We start from the raw sequence: 19,928 nt of genomic DNA on the forward strand, positions 1-19,928 counted from the left end.
CACCTGACATTAATATGGACAGAAAGGATTCCCTACCTTCTCCACCCTTAACACCACGGTGTGTGCAAAGCACACACACCTCCAGACCAGAGAAAAAGGAAAGCACACTTTGGTTTTCTCGCCTTTTAAATTCTTTTTAGCTGTAAGAAACCTGTGTTTCATGAATACTGGTTTGCATCTTGGCTTCCTGGATTCAACTCATAATGCATATAGCCTTGCTAAACATCAGATGTCAGTTGAAAGAGAAATTTCTTTCTTTTCTAACCCTCCTTTTTTTCTTTAGCATTTAGACCATCAAATTTTTATTATACTATGTGTATTCTTAGATCTTGCTTGTTTTATATTCCAATAAGACTTATGATGTTTATGTGATTTGCATGACTATAGTCATTTTTCTGTAAATGATTGTTTTTGCCTGAATGTAATAATTTTATAATCTAATGTTTGGGAATAATGTAGGCTGCTGAGGGATATAGGTACACATAAGGAATTGCCTTTCCATCTGTGCTTAGTAAAGTTGATATCTCTTTTTTATAATATAAGCATAATATTTAAATTATAGGTAAAAGTTTGAGTGCATTTCATTTTGAATGTGGAGAATGTTGTTAAGTCACTGCATCCCTGACCTCTAACCTTTTAGTTTCAACTGTTTGTGTCATGTATCTTTTACCTTTCTTTTATATGTGCAAGTACACTGTGGCCTATACATATTTTTTCTATTAAAAAAACTTTATTATAGAAAATTTCAAACATATTAAGAAAATAATGATTTTGTACGTATCCTCTTGTACATATCCTCCAGCTTTAAATATTACATATTATGACTTTTTTATAGATTCTTTACTACCAGCACCACCTGGGAAGCCCCTACCATTTCTCATTCTCTGCTTACTAATTTTTTTTTAGTAAAATTTATATATGTTAAAATGATTTTCAGCTGTAATTTACAACTATGTAATCCATATACCTAACATAATATAGAACACTTTTATATTCTAGAAAGTTCCCTGGTTCCCTGGCATACCTTCACAGTTGATCCCTACCCTGGTAGGAATTCACTGTACTTTTAAATTTTGCTTGTTTTAGAACATCATATATCATGCATTATATTGATATATTCTTTTTTCTGATTTCTTTGGTTCAATATCACATCTGTGAGATTGAACCATTTTGTTGAATTCCTTGTTTGCTGAGTAGTATTATATTGTATAAGTATACTGCAGTTTGTATTAATGATCCATTTTCTTAGTTATGAACATTTGGATTCTTTCCAGTTTTTGCTTGTATGCTATGGATATCTATGTGTAAGTCTTTGGCTGTTCTTAATCTTTCATTTCTCTTGGATAAATACCTATGAGTAGAATTACTGGATCAAGGGGCCAGTGCATGTTTACTCTTGTAAGAGACTGCCTACCATTTTTCTAAAGTGGTTGCATCATTTTACATTCCTACTGGCAAAGGATGAGAGTTCTAGGTGCTCTACATCCTTGCCAATACTTGGGTTCTTCCTCTTCATTTTAGCTGTCCTAGTGAGTATAGGTACATAGTCTTTAAATTAAAGTACATTTTATTTTGAGAATTTTGTGGCATGTCTTGAGATAATAGAAAATGCTCTTTAATTTGATTCAGCTCTTAAAATCCTTTTAAAGTTTGATCTGTACTGAATGCTGATCACAACAGTTGGTCTCCAGGGCCCAGGATATTCTTTCTCACTAACCATGGCTAGAGGTTCTGAGGGAAAATTATTGGTAATCTTTTACACCCATTTTAGCCCCTTATTTCCGAAATACTTCCTCATATATTTATTCTTGACAGCAGATGTGGTTCCCATTTTATAGATGAAGCGATGAACACTCAAAAGAACTTGCCTAAGATTTGCCCCAGGGTTTTAGAGACTGAAACCCAGGACTTCTAACTTGGTCCAGTACTGTTTAACTAGGACATCAGAAGGAGTACAGTTCAGTTCAGTTGCTCAGTCATGTCCGACTCTTTGCGACCCGATGCATCACAGCACGCCAGGTCTCCCTGTCTATCACCAACTCCCGGAGTCTACCCAAACTCATGTCCATCGAGTTGGTGATGCCATCCAGCCATCTCATCCTCTGTCATCCCCTTCTCCTCCTGCCCCCAATCCCTCCCAGCATCAGGGTCTTTTCCAGTGAATCAACTCTTCATGAGGTGGCCAAAGTATTGCAGTTTCAGCTTCAGCATCAGTCCTTCCAGTGAACACCCGGGACTGATCTCCTTTAGGATGAACTGGTTGGATCTCCTTGCAGTCCAAGGGACTCTCAAGAGTCTTCTCCAACACCACAGGTCAAAAGCATCAATTCTTCGGCGCTCAGGTTTCTTCATAGTCCAACTCTCACATCCATACATGACCACTGGAAAACCATAGCTTTGACCAGATGGACCTATGTTGGCAAAGTAAAGGAGTAACATACTAGAATTCATCAGATCTGTGTGTTTGCAAGTTTAGATAAACTGATGGAAATAGAAGCTTTTTCTTGGAGGAGGTTGCTAGTGGGGATATCTCCATGTTAGTTGTATTCCATAGAGTGTGAGCTGACCTTGAAATATGTACTGGTCATTGATTTGTGCTCTTTTCATTTGGTTTCTTGGAATTCTGATTCTTGTTTAAATCCTTACAGTAGATGAGCTGATGTGGTTATAAAAATACTGTAGTTGGTGCCTTTCTGAGAACAAATACATCACTGAGCATCCTAAATTGACATTTTGGAACCCTGCATACAATTTTCAGAGCCGTTTTAGGAACCCCTGTCTGTGATTCCTAGAAACGCTCTTTGGACACTTAAGTGATTTTTAGCAGTGAATGTCTGTCACTGCCCACATTGTTGGGGTCAGAGGGATATCTTAGCAGGTAACCTGAACTGGATGGTTAGGAAGAAACTTCATGGTGAGTAATGTTTATGGTTTTTGAAAGCAAACCGCAGTTAAAGGTTTCAGTATAAATCTGCTCTTACACCATTGTCAGATGTTAAAGTAAGGCATTTGTTTTATTTTAGTGATGTCCTTGCACTGCCCATTTTTAAGCAAGAAGAATCAAGTTTGCCTCCAGATAATGAGAATAAAATTCTCCCTTTTCAATATGTGCTTTGCGCTGCCACCTCTCCAGCAGTGAAACTCCATGATGAAACTCTGACATATCTCAATCAAGGTTAGATGTGGTCTTACTCATTAGTATTATTTATAGACCTACTGGATTTATGATATTTAATTAGGTACACTTATGTGTAAAAAAACTATACCTTTCTAGTGTGACCTGTTAAAGTCAAAAACTTACTTTAGAAATTTGAGTTTCAGTGTTATATTTGATAAATATTACTGGTTTCTTTCTTCTACCTGCCCATTTTTAGTTCTAATCTCCCCTTTTCTAATCCCTGTTCCCTGAACATCCCCTTTTGTTACTATCTGAGAAGTATTACTGTATCCAGCTCTTTTATTTACCAGTTGTGTGACCTTGGACAAGTTGATTAGACTCTACATTTCAGTTTCCTTATATGTGAAACTGAAATTGATAATACCTTAGAGAGTTGTGTCAATTAAATGATATAATTTATGAAAAACATTTAGCATTGTGCTTAGCATATAGTAAAGGATTAAAGTTGTTACTAATAATGTTACACTCTTGTGTATTCAGATAACTGAATTTTATTCTTTTTGAATCTTGGGAAGTTAACCTATGATAAATATAATATATAGTTACTTTTTCCTTCTAGGACAGTCTTATGAAATCCGAATGCTAGACAATAGGAAACTTGGAGAACTTCCAGAAATCAATGGCAAGTTGGTGAAGGTAAAAAAAAAACAAGTACTGACCCTTTTTGGATTAATATTTTTTCTTTCCTAAGGGGCTTGGTGGTAATCTCTCACCTACTGTAGTTTGTTGGCAGAGTGGTAAACTGCTGTGTTATTTCTTAGGGGCCAGAATGAACCCACCTATTCACCTGCATTTTTCAGAGCTGCCGAAAGAGAAAACTTAGCATACCAGGCCTGGAGAGTCTCATGACTCAGTGAAGTTCTTTTTGGGTGGAATAAAGTAGCCTCCTTGAGATCGTTAGAGAAGTTCCAGTGTGTCTTTGGATACTTGGTCTAGTAGCAAGGAAACCAGGAGCCACTGTTGATGAATAGCAGTTTTCTTAGTCTGGACTGATAGTAATGAATTCACAGTATAATTGAGATGGAGGAGTTTGGTCAGCTGCTGTAGAAGGTGATGAGAAAGATGTCAACAGGCACGTCCACAAAGTAAGAGTAACAAAAGGAAAGTTGACGGAAGCAGCCCCTGCCTACCCTCAGTGTTTACAGGTTGTGTGGTGGGTTAGCAAGCAGGGCCGTGGTGAGGATTTCATATACATCTAAAGAGCTGAGCCAGACATTGCATGGTAACAGTGCACACATGTGTTAATACTTCCAGTGGGAGTTCTTTATGCCTAGTTACCAGTCAGGGCTGATGTTTAAGCCAAGTTTTAATTATGGTACTAGTTAACTATGAGGATTATATTTGAGCAGTTATAAAGTTTGCCTGGAAATATAGAATGGTTTGGGTTTTAAAGTAAAACATCTCAAGAAAAATAATTTTAGGTGTGTCTGGAAGCCAACTGGGGGTGACTCCTGCTAGTTTTCTTTGTCAGCACTAATTTTCAAGGGATGCTGTTATCATTTGATATTGTTGCTTTCTTTTAGAGTATATTCCGTGTTGTGTTCCACGACAGACGGCTACAGTACACCGAACATCAGCAGCTGGAGGGCTGGAGGTGGAACCGACCTGGAGATAGAATTCTTGACATAGGTAAGTTAAGAGAATCCATTGCTTAGGAAGTGCCTTTAACTATGGTCTGTGAATTGATCTTCTTTACTTGACATTTGCCTTGACTCAAAATGCTCCAGGGGCTCAATTAACATGAACTAAGCATAAAATATTACTGGTGTAATGATTTCAGAATTCAAGTTGAAAGTGTAGACACTTCAGTTCTGTAACAACTGCATCCGTTACTAAAAAGTGCTTTTTGTTTTTGTTTTTTAATTTAGTTGTGGTAAAATATACATAACATAAAATTTACCGTTTTAACCATTTTTAAGTATACAATTCAGTTGCATTAAGTACATGCCCATTGTTGCACAGACCATCACTACCATCCATCTCTAGAATTTTTTTCGTCTCGCAAAAGTGAAACTCTGTACCCATGAAACAACAATTTCCCATTCCTTCCTCTCCCCAGCCCCTGGCAACCACCATTCTACTTCTTATCTGTATGAATTTAACTGCTGTAGGTATCTCATATAAATGAAATCATTATTTGTCTTTTTGTGCCTGGGATATTTCAGTCAGCGTAAACCTCAAGATTCATACATATAGTAGCATGTGTTACAGTTTCCTTCTCTTTGGGAACGCTTATACACTGTTGTGGAAATTAAGTTGGTATAGCCACTGTGGAAAACAGTATGGAGGTTTTTCAGAAAGCTAAAAATAGAACTATCATATGACCTAACATTTCCACTCCTGGGTATATATCCAAAAGAGCCAAAAACACCGATTCAAAAAGATAGGTGCACCACGACGTTCATAGCAGCATTATTCACAGTTGCCAAGATGTGCACACAACCTAAGTGTCCATCAGCAGTTAAATGGATAAAGAAGATGTGATACACACACATACACATACACACACACACAAATACACATCCAAGCTCTACAGCATTAGCCTCTCTTCGTGAATATACTTTTAGTTCTGGCATCTGTCCTTGATCTCTTATTGGTTATTATCTCCTAATGGTAAACATGGTTGCTAAACAGGCCTGAGTATTACTAATTTTATCTGAGAAAACACTGGTTCTCCTACGGATATCTTGATATCCATTTGATAAACTGACTTTAGGATAAATCCAACACAGCGAATAGTGTGGAGTGGGGCCCACTTAATGCTTTCTTGTTTGAATCATTGATATTAAAACAGTAGAAAAAGTAAATAAAACAGTAGAGAAGTTACAGCACAGTTATAATAACAAATATTAGCTGGCCTTATCCCTCAATTTGAATTATTAATAGCAGTCAGGGAATAATATTTAAATACATGCCGTATGGAACAGAAAGTTCTAAAGTCTGTTCATTTTCCTCCTCTCTTGAATATATGTTGTGTCATTCTATTATAGGGTTCTTTGATGACTTCATGAGTCAACTGTTACGTTAAATTTACCCACTTATATTTGTGATGCAGTGATTTCTGTCTTTATTCAGACACTCTGCTTTATCCTTCTATAACAATCCTCTTAGTTTTTCTCTAGCAATAACACTGCCTTTAAAACTGTAAGTGAAGCAGATTGTAAATTAAATTTTTCATGACACTAGACCCAGCGCATAAACTAAATTTAAGTAGAATTCTGGCAAATTAAAAGGAAACTACTCATAAATTGTCTTATTTTTAAAACTTTTTAAAGTGGAAAAAAGATGTTCAAAGGAAAGTACTTAGGTCAATTTTAGCTCTAATTGAACTCTTGGCAAAAAAAAAAAAATAGTTTAGGGTATGATACACAAAAATCTTGGTAATTCAGGACCAATGATAGAAGAATCGGTGCTTTCTTATTTAAACCCAGTAGCACCCAGAATTGTTCAATGATCACCATTTATTTCTCAGATATCCCAATGTCTGTGGGTATAATCGATCCTAGGGCTAACCCAAACCAACTAAACACAGTGGAGTTCCTGTGGGACCCTGCGAAAAGGACATCTGTGTTTATTCAGGTAAGACGCTGTGGACAGGGCTCCAGTTTTTTGAAAAGGATTCAGGTAAGACACTGTGGACAGGGCTCCAGTTTTGAAAAGGATACCTTACCATGAGTTTGGTCCTTAAAGGATAAAAATGTATTGAATTTGAAATCTTTCCGGGTTGCAACCTGTAAACCTCTAAACAAATGCAGACTTCTCAACATGTGAAAGCAAAGAGGAGTTTCTGAGTTGCTCTTCTAATTTCCCCAATTTATTTATTTGTTCCTCTCAAAAATACTTGCTAATGCATGCATAATATTTTATTCTTGAGATAAACTTACCTAACAGTTGTCTAGCATTGAGATTATCCTCATTTTTCAGTACTACCAAAGAAGTTATTTTGAACATCTTCATAATTAGAATTTGATTTGCATATCTGATTATGTCCTTTGGGTAGACTGCCTGAAAACTCATATTTGTAATAATGATAGCCAGTAGTTTACTGAGTGCTTCTCATCAGATAGTCACTGTGTTAACAGTTTTTACCCATGATTTTAAGACTTTCGACAAGAATCCTGTGGAGTAAGAATATTCCTTGAGTCTTAGATAAGTTAATAACTTACCCCGGCTAGTATTTGGTCAACCAGGGCTCCACTGTGATGATTTGTCAAGATCTTGAACTTTATATGCAGTAGCCTAGCAAACAGTTTTCTTCCTATTGCTTGTGAGCTTTCATATTTACTATTCTCCCAGCATGGATGGTGCCTCTGTTTTCTAAAATCTACTGTAAATTTCAGGAAAGTTTCATTAACAGAAATCATTTCTCTTCTATGTTAACTCTGTCTTTTCTGAAATAATTAATGAATTCCTCAGAGCAGCTTTTTGTTAACATTAGACCTGTACATTTATTTTGTTTGCATTTGTAAATCATTGAAGTTTTCCTCATTTCCTCATGAGAGTGTAAACTCTTCATGATCAGAAAGAGAGTGTAAGGTTGTCTTGTAGGTGTTTAAAGGTTTTGCTGTTGCCCTAAAATGTTGCTGACCGGTTTGGCTCCTAATAGAACTGAAACCTGGCTGGATGGTGTATTCTTTTCAGGTGCATTGTATTAGCACAGAGTTCACCATGAGGAAACATGGTGGTGAGAAGGGAGTGCCATTTCGAGTACAAATTGATACCTTCAAGGAGAATGAGAGCGGGGAGTATACTGAGCACTTACACTCAGCCAGCTGCCAGATCAAAGTCTTCAAGGTATTCCTGGGCTTTGCGCTGGTCCTTGGACTTTTTTTCCTTGTCTTTCATTTGCAACATTAGTCACCAAGTGAGAAAGTCAGCTTGTCTCTTTTCCAAAACTATGAAAGCCCAGCCTAAATTAGAGTTACTGAAATAAGTACTGAGCTGCCCAGTAAAGAAGTTTAAATAGGGATGGTGGGAGAAGGGGAACTTGGAAAAGGGATCATAGGGATATCATGTGGATAAATATCTTCTCATTGCAAGATTCATTAACATGAAAGTATTTGGAGCATGACATGAAGTCCCCCTTTAGCACTCTTGCCCTGACCCCCAACCTCTCCCCAGAGGTAACCAGTCTCAGTAATTTCATATGTACTCTTATTCACTTCTAATTCACTTATGTACACATGTACATAGATATACACATATTTTCCTTTCTTTGAAACATAAACAGAATTGTATTGTATGAATTGCTTTGAAGCTTGCTTTTTTCATAACTCAACTATGTGCTTTAGAGATTTTTCCATGTCTGAAGCTATAGATCTTGTACTCGCCTTCAATTCTATTACACATTTAAGTATCCCATTTTCAGACTTAGATTTAATGATCGCTCTTGTCTTTACCTCATTGTATATACCTTTTTGTTTCACAAGTGAATATTCTAAGTTTGTAGAAGTAATGTTGAATCGAAGGGTAAGTACCTGAGTTTAAAATGGAATATTTCTCCTTTCAGCCCAAAGGTGCAGACAGAAAACAAAAAACAGATAGGGAGAAAATGGAGAAACGAACACCTCATGAGAAGGAGAAATACCAACCTTCCTATGAGACAACTATACTCACAGAGGTAAAAGGATTTCTTTGGGTGACAGTTTCAATCAGTATTTTGTACTCTTAAATAGCCAATTATTTTGTAACATACTATTGACCCTTGAATAACACAGGTTTGAACTGCATGGGTCTATTTATACATAGAATTTTTTTTCCCCCTGCTAAATATGTATTAATACTAAGGGTTCCCTGGTGACACAGTAGTAAAGAATCTGCCTGCTGACGCAAGAGACCTGGGTTCGATCCCTGGGTTGGGAAGATTCCCCTGGAGGAGGAACTGACTACCCACTCCAGTATTCTTGCCTAGAAAATTCCACGGACAGAGAAGCCTGGCAGGCTACAGTCCATCGGGTTGTGAAGAGTCAAACATGACTGAATACGTACACAGCTGTGGACTATAGTACTACATGGTTTGTGACTGAATACAGGGGTGCAGATACAGAGGACTGACCATCAAGTTATACCCAGAGTTTTGACTGTGGAAAAGGAGATGGTGCCCCTAACACCTATATTGCTCAAGGGTCAACTGTACACATAGTATTGTTATGTTGTATACCTAAAACGAATATTATAGATATGTCAGTTATATTTCAATTTAAAAAAAAAAATAGAAGAAACATCACTTCTAGTCTGATCAAAACTTATTTGTCCTCTTAGTTGTGAGGACTTATGAGGAATTAAGATTTACTAATCAAGATGTGCTTTTTGAGGGACTTCTCTGCCAGTTCAGTGGTTAAGACTCCATGCTCCCGATTTAGGGGACACAGGTTCAATACCTGATTCGAGAACTAAGATCCTACATGCCGTACGGTGTGGCCAAAAAACAAAGGTGTGCTATTCGACAAATGAACTTATCTACAAAACAGAAATAGAGTTACAGATGTAGAAAACAAACTTAGGGTTACCAGGGGATCAGGGTCAGGAAGGGAAGGGTGAATTGGGAGACTGGGATTGACATATACTGTGCTGCGCTGTACTTGGTCGTTCAGTCGTGTCTGACTCTTTGTGACCCATGGACTGTAGCCCGCCAGGCTCCTCTGTCCAAGGGGATTCTCCAGGCAAGAATACCAGAGTGGGTTGCCATGCCCTCCTCCAGACATGTACATACTACTATATATAAAATAGATAACTGATAAGGACCTTCTGTATAGCACAGTGAACTCACTCAGTACTCTTTAATGGCCTATATGGGAAAAGAATCTAAAAAAGAGTAGATATATGGTATATGTATAACTGATTGACATTGCTGTACACCTGAAACTAATATCACATTGTAAATCAACTCTGTGTGTGTGCGTGTGTGTACATGCTTAGTCTCATCCAACTCTTTTCAACCCCATAGACTATAGCCCGCCAGGCTCCTCTGTCCATGGAATTTTCCAGGCAAGAATACTGGAGTGTATGGCAAAACCAGATACAATATTGTAAAGTAATTAGCCTCCAATTAAAATAAATAAATTTTTTAAAAATGTGTAGTTGAATTAAAAAAGAAAAAAATACTGGAGTGGGTTGCCATTTCCTCCTCCAGAGTATCTTCCCAACCCAGGAATTGAACCTGTGCTCTCTTGCATCTCCTGCATCAATAGGTGGATTCTTTACTACTGTAACACCTGGGAATCCAAAAAAAAAAAAAAAAAGATGGGCTACTTAAGTAACAGTGTTTTGGTGGAGCTCTAGAGTCATGTACTTTCTGCATCTAAATTGTCCTTTGTTTTTAGTGTTCTCCATGGCCTGAGATCACATATGTCAATAATTCACCATCACCTGGCTTCAACAGTTCCCATAGCAGTTTTTCTCTTGGTGAAGGGTAAGTCTAGAAAGTGAAATTAGCTTGTGTCTGTCCTAAAGATAGATTATTTCATTATGTCTCCATAAGCAAAATCTTTGCAAATTAGGAAGAACTTCTGTTTGGTCAGTCTTTGATGGACTTATATATTAACTGAGGTTTGGATTATCTTAAAAAGAGACTTAAGTTTTATGGAGCCTTTCCCCCCCACCCCATTATTTTATTTATTTATTGGTCATGCCACAAGACTTACAGGATTTTAGTTCCTCAACCAGAGATTGAACCCAGGCCTCTGGACCTCCAGGGAATTCCCTTCTCTCCACTCTTAAATAGCATTATGGTCAGTGTTTAGTGATTTGCGGACTGATTTTCTGGACTTTTCCCTTCTTCCTCTTACTGCTTATCTTGAGGTTATTTTACTTCCTGATTATAGCATGGTCATTGGGAACTGAAACAGTTGTACAGACACTAAAATCTGCTTGGTTACTTATTAAAAAATCGTCCTAACACCTAATTTATTATAAATCTTTGATAATTGGGGGAAGAAAGTAAAGGTGAGAGCTCAAATGAAGTTTTGGAATTATCTGTGGGATTTATTTAGTCTTGCTTTATTGTCTTTATTATCAGAGATAATTGAAAGTTGGCATAGATGCCTACTCCAGTTAAAAAAAAGTTGTCTTATAGCCCCAGCATTCAACACATTTTCTACATAGGCCATATTGAAATTTGAAATAGGTTGTGAAATGTGTGACTAGTTTGATTGTAATGTTTGCTTTTGAGTTTATTTAGGCTCTGCGTTCATGCTGCTTCTGAAGGTATTTAATTAAGATAGCTTAGAGAGTTCCCTGGTGGTCCAGTGGCTGGGATCCCACACTTCCGCTGCATGGGGCGCGGGTTCAGTCCCTGGCCGGGAACTAGGCTCCTGCAGGCTGTGCAGCACAGCCAAAAAAAAAGGGAGGACGGTTAGCTAAAATATTCAAAGTGTAACTAACAATTAAGAATGAAACTAGATAGCAGTTTCAGAAGGAGTAGGTAGATAACTAAGGCCCTAAGATAAGTTGATTACTAAATTTGAATTTTGCAGCAAAGGCCAAAATTTTAAAATAGAAAAAGATATTTTTTGAAAGAAAAATCTGTTACTACCCTATGGATTATACTTAATAGAGAATTTAAAATATTATGTAAAACTTAAGAGTTCTAAAATTTTCTCTTTGTCATGTAGTTCAATATTAGGCTTTAATTTTTCTCCCATAAAAGAAGTAAGCATTAGGGAAGAGGGACAAACTACTGAGCAAAAAGAAGTGTAGGAAAAACTCAAGGGTGTGGAGATAGCCCTTGGATAACAAATTAGCACTAATTTTTGAAGCTTTTAAAAAAATAATTATTAAGTGTTTATTACTTAATAAACTTACTTAAAATATATATATACTTAAAATATACTTATTATTAAGTATAAAAGGATGTGATCACATTTTAATTTTATACTTTTTATTCTAATTTTTCTTGTATCTATTTGTGTATATTTATGTTTCACATAATAGTAATATATTGATTACTTTTATATTTTGATGTTTTTAGTTTATAGTCTAATAAGCTTATATTAGTATTGTTTATGCCATAATTTAATCAGTCCCAACTTATTGGATTTTTTTTCAATTTCTTTGATAATAAAAAATGACATAGTTTCTACTGCTCCCCACCCCAAAGTCTTTGTGCTAAAATAATAGAAATGTTGGATCCAAGAGTTAAGAATGTTTTATGAGATAGTACAAATTCCTGTAAATCTCAAGACTTACAATGATGCAGAGTAAGACAACAAACCCTACAACGTTTCATGGACTCATCCTTTCATTTTAAATGTTTCTTTAGAAATGGTTCACCAAACCACCAGCCAGAGCCACCCCCTCCAGTCACAGATGTAAGTCCAAAGTTAAATGTCAGTTACTGGCCATGTCTAATAATACGTTGGTGACTGTGTGATTCAGTAGAAATTCTCAACTTTTAGAGAGTAGTATTCATTCTTTCACTAAGCAAACATTAAATTTTGACTAAGAACCAGATACTGTGCTGTATTTAAGGAACTTTTGGTCTAGTGGGGAGGATAAAGATGGAATTTCATGGATATCTTGCATGGTTAGAGGAAGAAGACCTGACGTATAAACAGCTTCCGCGCAAACTCCGTCTGAATGTGGGTGTATTTGGCTGTTGTAATGTTTACCTTCTTAAAGTTGAGTCTATTTGGTTACCAAAAAAAATACTTTCCCTTTTTCAGAACCTCTTGCCAACAACCACACCTCAGGAGGCTCAGCAGTGGTTGCATCGAAACCGTTTCTCCACATTCACGAGGCTTTTTACAAACTTCTCAGGTTAAATTTGCTTGTCCTTTGTTTTGCCAGCATGGGATTTCTTTTATACTCTAGGAACTTCTGATATTCCTGTGCTGTGTGTGTGTATTGGGGGAGGGAGGGGTGGCTCTTAATGCATTTTTCTGATTAAATGAATTTCATTGAACTCTTCAGATTTTCTCACCAGCTGCAACTGTGCTGTGAAATACTCGAAAACCCTCTTAAACTCATTTTAAAATATTTATTCTAGACAATACCTTTTAAATATATTATCCATACAGTATTTTATCAAGGAGCATTGCAGGTAGTCTGAAATTTCCCCCAATATTACTATCTTTTCTTTGCACATTCCACTTTTATTTAGCATCTTCTGTGTACCACGTATGGTAGGAATATATAAATAGATAAGGCATAGTTCCTGTTCAGTCACCATCTAGTATCAAAGAAAATCCAAATCAAAATAAAACCTTGAAAGAAGGAAAACAAATAGTTGTGATGCATTAGATAAATGTAGACAAAGTGAAGCATTTGGAGAAGCGTCTAGAGTTAGGGAACATGTGTGATGCATGAGGTAAATCTTGAGGGCTGAGGAGGAGTCTGTTAGACAGCGGAACGGAAGAATATTTTAGGCAGGAGGAACAACTTACTTATTAGGCATGATCAGTATGATGAAAGCATAGGGTTAAATGAGTAAGTTAATTGGGTCGGAATTGAGAAGGGAGAGGATGCAGAGGCCAGGTCATGGAAGGCTTTATATACCATGCAAGAGATTATGGCTATAGCTTACTGGTAATGAGGTGTCCTTGTAAGAGTCCATTTTAAAAGTCATTAACAAAGAGAATCTTTGCGTTTATCACCCATTTGCTTATATTTATTACAGGAGCAGATTTATTGAAACTAACTAGAGATGATGTGATTCAAATCTGTGGCCCTGCAGATGGAATCAGACTTTTTAATGCATTAAAAGGCCGGTATGTAATTAGTGTTAAAATATCAGAGGGGTTGGATTCCAAATGGATTTGGATTCAGGGACTCTTCACAATACTCTTTGTGCAGCTAAATACATTGTCAAAACATTCTATTTGAATGCCAGCTGTGTGCCACATAAAGATGAAAATTGTCATTTCCTGTACTTGATCCAAGAAATTCCTCACAATATTTCATTTTTCATTTCCAGGTAGTTTTTTTCATTTAATTAAATATTCATTGTCCCTATTATGAGCCATTAGGTTTGGTGATACATTGATGAGCTTTCTGGAGAGAGAGAGATGAAGATGATATACAATAAGTATTTTGAATAGTAATAAGTGTTTTAAAGAAAAACAAACAAAAACAAAGTTGTAGCTTGTAGGGTATTCAGAATATAGTCAGGAAAGACCTTTCTGCAGAGGGGATATTTAAACTGAGTTATGAGAAGGATGGATGCTTTGGAGTCAGGAGGGAAGAAGGTTCTATGGAGAAGAAACAGCAGGTACAAAGGTCCTGAACTCAGTTTTACTAGAGAAGAGATCATTCTTAGGTTTCGGCAGGAATTCATGGAATGTCTGCTTAATACAGAGTAAGAATAATGCCTGAGAGTAATTAAGCAGACTAATTAATGTCTGCTTAATTTCAAGTCTCTGTTTGGGATTTACAATTTAAAGTAGGTAGTAGTAATATTGATGGGAAAAAAATATAGGTCAGTGCCATAGAACCAAATCAGTGACTAAATAATGAAATAAGATTATGAAGTATTTTTGTTTATTATTGGAGATATAAAATCAAGTTGGAAACTTTTAAGCAAAGAGGTGAAATTCAAGGGTTGATTACTAGGCAAAAAAGAATGGATCATTCATTTTTAAATGTATTATCTACAGAGCATTTAGAAGTAGGAAGGAATAAGGTGATCAGAGCAAGAGGTGATTCAGTATGGTTGTCTATGAAGAAAGAACAGAAGAAAGGCTAAAGCTGACTAGGAGGCAGTTGTGAGGGAAATGAGATTTTTCTAGTCTGTGGCATTGGTGCTCTTAAGTAAAAGGTATATCTTTGAACCGTACAAAACAGTGGCTTACACATACTGAGTCCTTCTAACCTTTACATCAAAGGTTACAAACTCTGACTACCGAGGCCACATGTAAATGGGTGACAGTCCAGTCTAGGGTGAACAGAAGAATGCATGCGCACCGTGCCTGTGGGACAGCTGATTGGGTTCTGTTTTGTAGAATGAGGACCTTGGCTTTTTTCAAGGAAAACCGAAGATTCAGAGGTTGATGATGCCTTCTGTTGGAAGGAATTCAGTTAGACACAGATACACCCCAGTGAGGAGTAATAATTCATAGCAAATGAGCTACACTGGTCCAAGGGCTGCCAGTTTTCAACCTGTGCTCTATCGTATTAGACACAAAGGTTCTTCCGTAAAATGTGCTCACCATGAGAAATGTGACTGACAGTTGGTTTTTCTCTCCTCCTCCTCAGGATGGTGCGCCCAAGGCTAACTATTTATGTTTGTCAGGAATCCTTGCAGCTAAGGGAGCAGCAGCAACAGCAGCAGAATCAGCAGAAACATGAGGATGGAGACTCAAATGGTACTTTCTTCGGTAGGTCGTTTTGGACAGGCCAGGACAGATATGAAGAAAAACGAAGAGATGACTTATGAGCATGTGTGATGGGAATTTATCAGGCAGCAGAGTCAGTATTTGCTAAAAGTAATGGTAATTGCTCTAATGTTTATTGAGTTCCTAATATACACCGGGCACTATTCTCAGCATTTTTACAGGTTTTAATTTTTACGGCTGGTGTCTCCTCATTGCAATATATTTTATTGTTCTTCCCCAACACATTCAGGTGAGGAAAATGAGGCTTAGGGATGTTAAGTAACTTGCCCCAGGTCGCACAGCTAGCAAGTGATTGAGCTGGGATTTCCGTTCAGGCAGTCTGCTTCTGCGTCCTTTAGAAAAAGTGGGCATTCACAGTGATGAGATTGCCTTTAAGAGCAGAGAAACTCTGTGCTGACTGTCTTTGCTTTCTCCCTTTTGCAGTTTACCATGCCATCTACCTAGAAGAACTGACAGCTGTTGAACTGACAGAAAAAATTGCTCAGCTTTTCAGCATTTCCCCTTGCCAGATCAGCCAGATCTACAAGCAGGGGCCAACAGGCATCCATGTGCTCATTAGCGATGAGGTAGATTGTTAGCACAGCTGAATCACCAGATGACAGTGATCTGTCTGGGCATATGACGGGAGCAGGAGCTGTTCCATGGGGGCAGCACGCTCTGTTTTCCAAGACAAGACGTTTTCAAACATTTTTGTTTGTTTACCTCCTAAGATTTTTTTAAAACTGTGTATCCCCTTGCACATTTTTAGGCTGACTTAAAAGTTTTTAAGTTTAAATAGTGGGGGAAATGTGCCCATTTGGGGTCGTATTATAGGACATATAAAAATGAAATGATTGCTTCACTTTTCTAACTATGTTGCATGTAACCTGAATACAAGAGTAATTTAATACCACTGTCATTTGTTTAAAAAAATACATGAATATACTTTTTAACGGAATATTCATATCGTTTGTTTTCTTAACCTGATATTTTCATTCACTTCCCCCATAGAATCTCATCTTACCATAGTCTACTTTTATGCTTGAATGTCTTTTATTAGTTTTTCCTACTATATTACTTTGAAACAAAAACTTGTTTCAGTAAAAATTTAAAATTATTTGTTCTGGATAGAATTATCACCATAATTATACAGTTGATTAAAGCAACATAAATGTATTATATATTTTGATATCTTGATAAGTAATTGTTAAACATTAAGAAAAAATGTATTAAAAGTACATCTGGGAAGTTCCCTGGTAACCTCATGGTTAGGATTCTGGGCTTTCACTGCCAAGGCCTGGTTCAATCCCTGGTCCAGGAACCACAAGTCATGTAACTTGGCCAAAAATAAATAAACACAATACAATGAAAGTGCATATATTAATGAGATGGATGAGATTAACTGATTCCTTTCCCTTTCTCCCAGACACAATTAATTCATAGATAAATACTGCCTATTACTAGAATGAAATAGAGTTCAACATCAATTCCATCCTGTTTTTTCCCCCTAGATAAGAAGTACTGTGGAATCTGATTCACATAAATTGATAGATAGGAATGGATGAAGTTTGCTATAATAGCATTGCTGGATTTTTTTTTTTTTTAACTTCTGGGTTATGTGCCAAAAATTACATAGTGATGGTATCAAAAATTATTTTGAATCATCTGTCATTTGACAATTTGTGGTTAGGTCACCCTTCAAGTCTGGTGAAAAGAATTGAAAACTTCATGGCTCCACGACTATATCACCTAGTCACTCTAGTTCTTATTTGCAGTTACACTTTTGCTTGCTGAAGGCTTTTATAGCCTAGGGCAGTGCATCTCCATAAGATTTCAGGAGGGTGAAACTCTTGCCTTTACTTGATAAAATGGGGAAAAGGAGTTTGAAAAGGGAAGTGAGAAAGGAAAACAAGAGGTTCTCAGGTGGTTTTAGGAGAGATATAGATGTTTAATTCCTCCCATATGGGCCTGTCTGGATCTATGTGCCCCTTGGAAAGTCTGGGGGTTAACCCAGGAAAATGCTTTCTCGAACTTTAAGAAAGCTATTTCAGCTTTTAAAGCTTTTGAAAACTAAACAAGAGAGAAAACAAAACAAAGGATTCTTTTTCATTTATATCTAATATAATAAAAAGCCACATAGGCAAAATAAATACAGAAAACCAAGGTTTTTAATGATCAGCAAAATTTCCTGCTTTTTTCAGATGATACAGAACTTTCAGGAAGAAGCCTGTTTTATTCTGGACACAATGAAAGGTAATAAAAATTAAGATAAATGCCTTTTTCAAAGGAGTCTGAGGGTTTTTTTAAATAGTAATCCTTTGAGGAGAGAGGGAAAATATTAACCACCATATTTGAGATAAAGAATGTGACATTATTGGAGATTGCTTCTTTGTGTGAATTGGCTTCTTGCCATTGTCAGGGCAGACGAAGTGTGACTTTCTGCCATCATCTTTTACCTTCCATGGACAAGTGATGAAACTGAGGCAAAATGTTGTTTTTCTAGTGTATATTTATTACACGTATTCTGTGATAATTAATAAGTATACTACACTTTGTCCTCCTGTTTTTTTCTTTCTCTAAAGAACCTTAGCACATATATTTTTCTCCTTCTGTGTTTTGGAGGTGACTAAAGATGACTCTTTTTTCTTTTTCTTACAGCAGAAACCAATGATAGCTATCATATCATACTGAAGTAGATATGGCTGCTGCTTCCTTCACCCATGGGAAATTCTCCTCTTGGAGGGGATCACAAATGGAGATTTGAACAGCTGTAGGAACCTGACCTGTCTGACTATGTGGGGGAGTCAGAGGCAGAGCCAGAACCCCAGCCATCTGTGTTGGGGCACACATGGATTTCTGCCTGACAGACATGCATTTCTGCAACTGTTTCTTAGTTAACATTTCTGGATTCTATTGTTGTTGAATATCAATAGAAACTCCACATCATTTAGGGTGTGTGTGTAGGGCATAATGATGATGAGAATTGTGTGATGTTTAATGGAAAGATGTTAAATTTTGTGGTATGCAGCCCATGTAATTTTTTTTCTAACATAAAAGCAAACATCTGTATTCCATAAGACTAGATCCTCAGTCTTTTTTGCCTGTGGAAACTTCATCAAAGAAGAGAAATTTGGAGAAAGAACAAAATTCTTCTTTTAATCCCCCTATAATTCGATGACGAATAGTAATTTTGGCTAACATTTATTGCACATTTAGTTGTGCCAGGCAGTGTGATAAATTCTTTAAATGGATTATCTTGTTTAAATCCTCTTAATAACCCTGTATGAAGTAGGTAATAATGATCCCTAATTGAAGATAAGGAAATGGAGTCACAGGGTGGCTAAGGAGCTTGCTGAGTAACAGGCAGCTAGTAGATAGTGACATGAAGTGCAAACCCAGGCAGGCTGACTCGTCTTCACTGCTGCCCATGACTGCCACCCTCACAGTCCTCTGTGCATGCCATCCTTTCTTACTGTGGCTCCGCTGGTGAATCACACAGAACAGTGAGCAAGAACTGACAGGTAAACACCCAAAGGGACAAACCACACCTGAATGATGAACCAGTCAAGAGCTACAAAAAATGAAAACACAGACACTTTCAAAGCATCATTAGTTGTCAGATTCACAGAGTTTAAGGCAGTGAAAACCAGAGATTATCTGTTATTCCCCAAATTCACTATTCTTGAATGACCTCAAACTATTTATTAATGGGTTAGACTAACCTCTACTTTCTCTTTCCCCTCTGCATCTTATCTTGGGATAGGAAGTTCTTTTACTCATGTAGCGTTCTTTTATATAAGCTTTACAATTCATTCCCATCCCATTCACATTCTTACCGTATACTTTAGTTCTTCTGATTGTAATTGTGTGCGCTTGTGTGTGTGCATGTGTAAGACTGTGGGTCATTTTTTCACATGTAAAGTTTTATCCAGAAATCCCTCTACGTGTTATGCTGAGGTGAAAAATGATAATGTTCAAAAGATTCTGTATTGGATTTGGATCTGTGTGTGTGTGTGTATTTTTAAGCATTTGATAAAGTTTAAATGTTTTTATACAGAGATTTTTGTTGTTGTTCATTAAAATCAACCTGCAAAATGGTCTTGATTTCTTTTGATTTGAAAGAAATTGAAAATTTTGAAACTGGAAAATTAAGTCAAATGACTTTATTTAAAATTGACCTGGACAGCTTGACATATTAAGCCAAAATACTTTTTTAGTGACTGATTACTGGATGTCTCTATTTTTCTTTGTGGGGGGAGACATTTCTAATTGTATTATGTTCCTAAGACTGGTTCTCAGCCTCAAGGGAGTCAGCTGTCTCCCCAGCAGGATGCTAATTTTTATTTTTATTTATTTATTTATTCCAATCCTCTGAATGTTAGGCTGGGAGGGTTGGACTTTTAAGGTCCTTTCTAAATCTGAATCTGTGACTCTTGTTTACT

At 36.8% G+C, this 19,928-nt stretch overlaps 1 protein-coding gene across 5 annotated transcripts in view; it reads left to right on the forward strand.

The window, feature by feature from the left end:
- Positions 1-19,522, forward strand: part of TFCP2 (transcription factor CP2) — a 48,490-nt gene extending 28,968 nt beyond the window's left edge. Inside the window, exons 2-15 of one of the 5 annotated variants that reach the window (XM_068969897.1) lie at positions 3,024-3,175; positions 3,738-3,814; positions 4,702-4,807; positions 6,651-6,757; positions 7,820-7,972; positions 8,688-8,798; positions 10,501-10,589; positions 12,438-12,486; positions 12,841-12,934; positions 13,794-13,884; positions 15,368-15,489; positions 15,931-16,073; positions 17,688-17,739; positions 18,145-19,522. In XM_068969897.1, coding sequence (XP_068825998.1) covers positions 3,024-3,175; positions 3,738-3,814; positions 4,702-4,807; positions 6,651-6,757; positions 7,820-7,972; positions 8,688-8,798; positions 10,501-10,589; positions 12,438-12,486; positions 12,841-12,934; positions 13,794-13,884; positions 15,368-15,489; positions 15,931-16,073; positions 17,688-17,739; positions 18,145-18,182 — 1,384 coding nt within the window. In that variant the 3' untranslated portion in view covers positions 18,183-19,522. The remainder of the gene's footprint in view (positions 1-3,023; positions 3,176-3,737; positions 3,815-4,701; positions 4,808-6,650; positions 6,758-7,819; positions 7,973-8,687; positions 8,799-10,500; positions 10,590-12,437; positions 12,487-12,840; positions 12,935-13,793; positions 13,885-15,367; positions 15,490-15,930; positions 16,074-17,687; positions 17,740-18,144) is intronic. The other 4 variants (XM_068969899.1, XM_068969898.1, XM_068969900.1 and 1 more) reach the window with 4 other exon arrangements.
- The last annotated feature ends 406 nt before the right edge of the window (positions 19,523-19,928 follow it).

The sequence above is a fragment of the Capricornis sumatraensis genome, chromosome 4, assembly GCF_032405125.1.
Source record: "Capricornis sumatraensis isolate serow.1 chromosome 4, serow.2, whole genome shotgun sequence".
Lineage (NCBI taxonomy): Eukaryota > Metazoa > Chordata > Mammalia > Artiodactyla > Bovidae > Capricornis > Capricornis sumatraensis.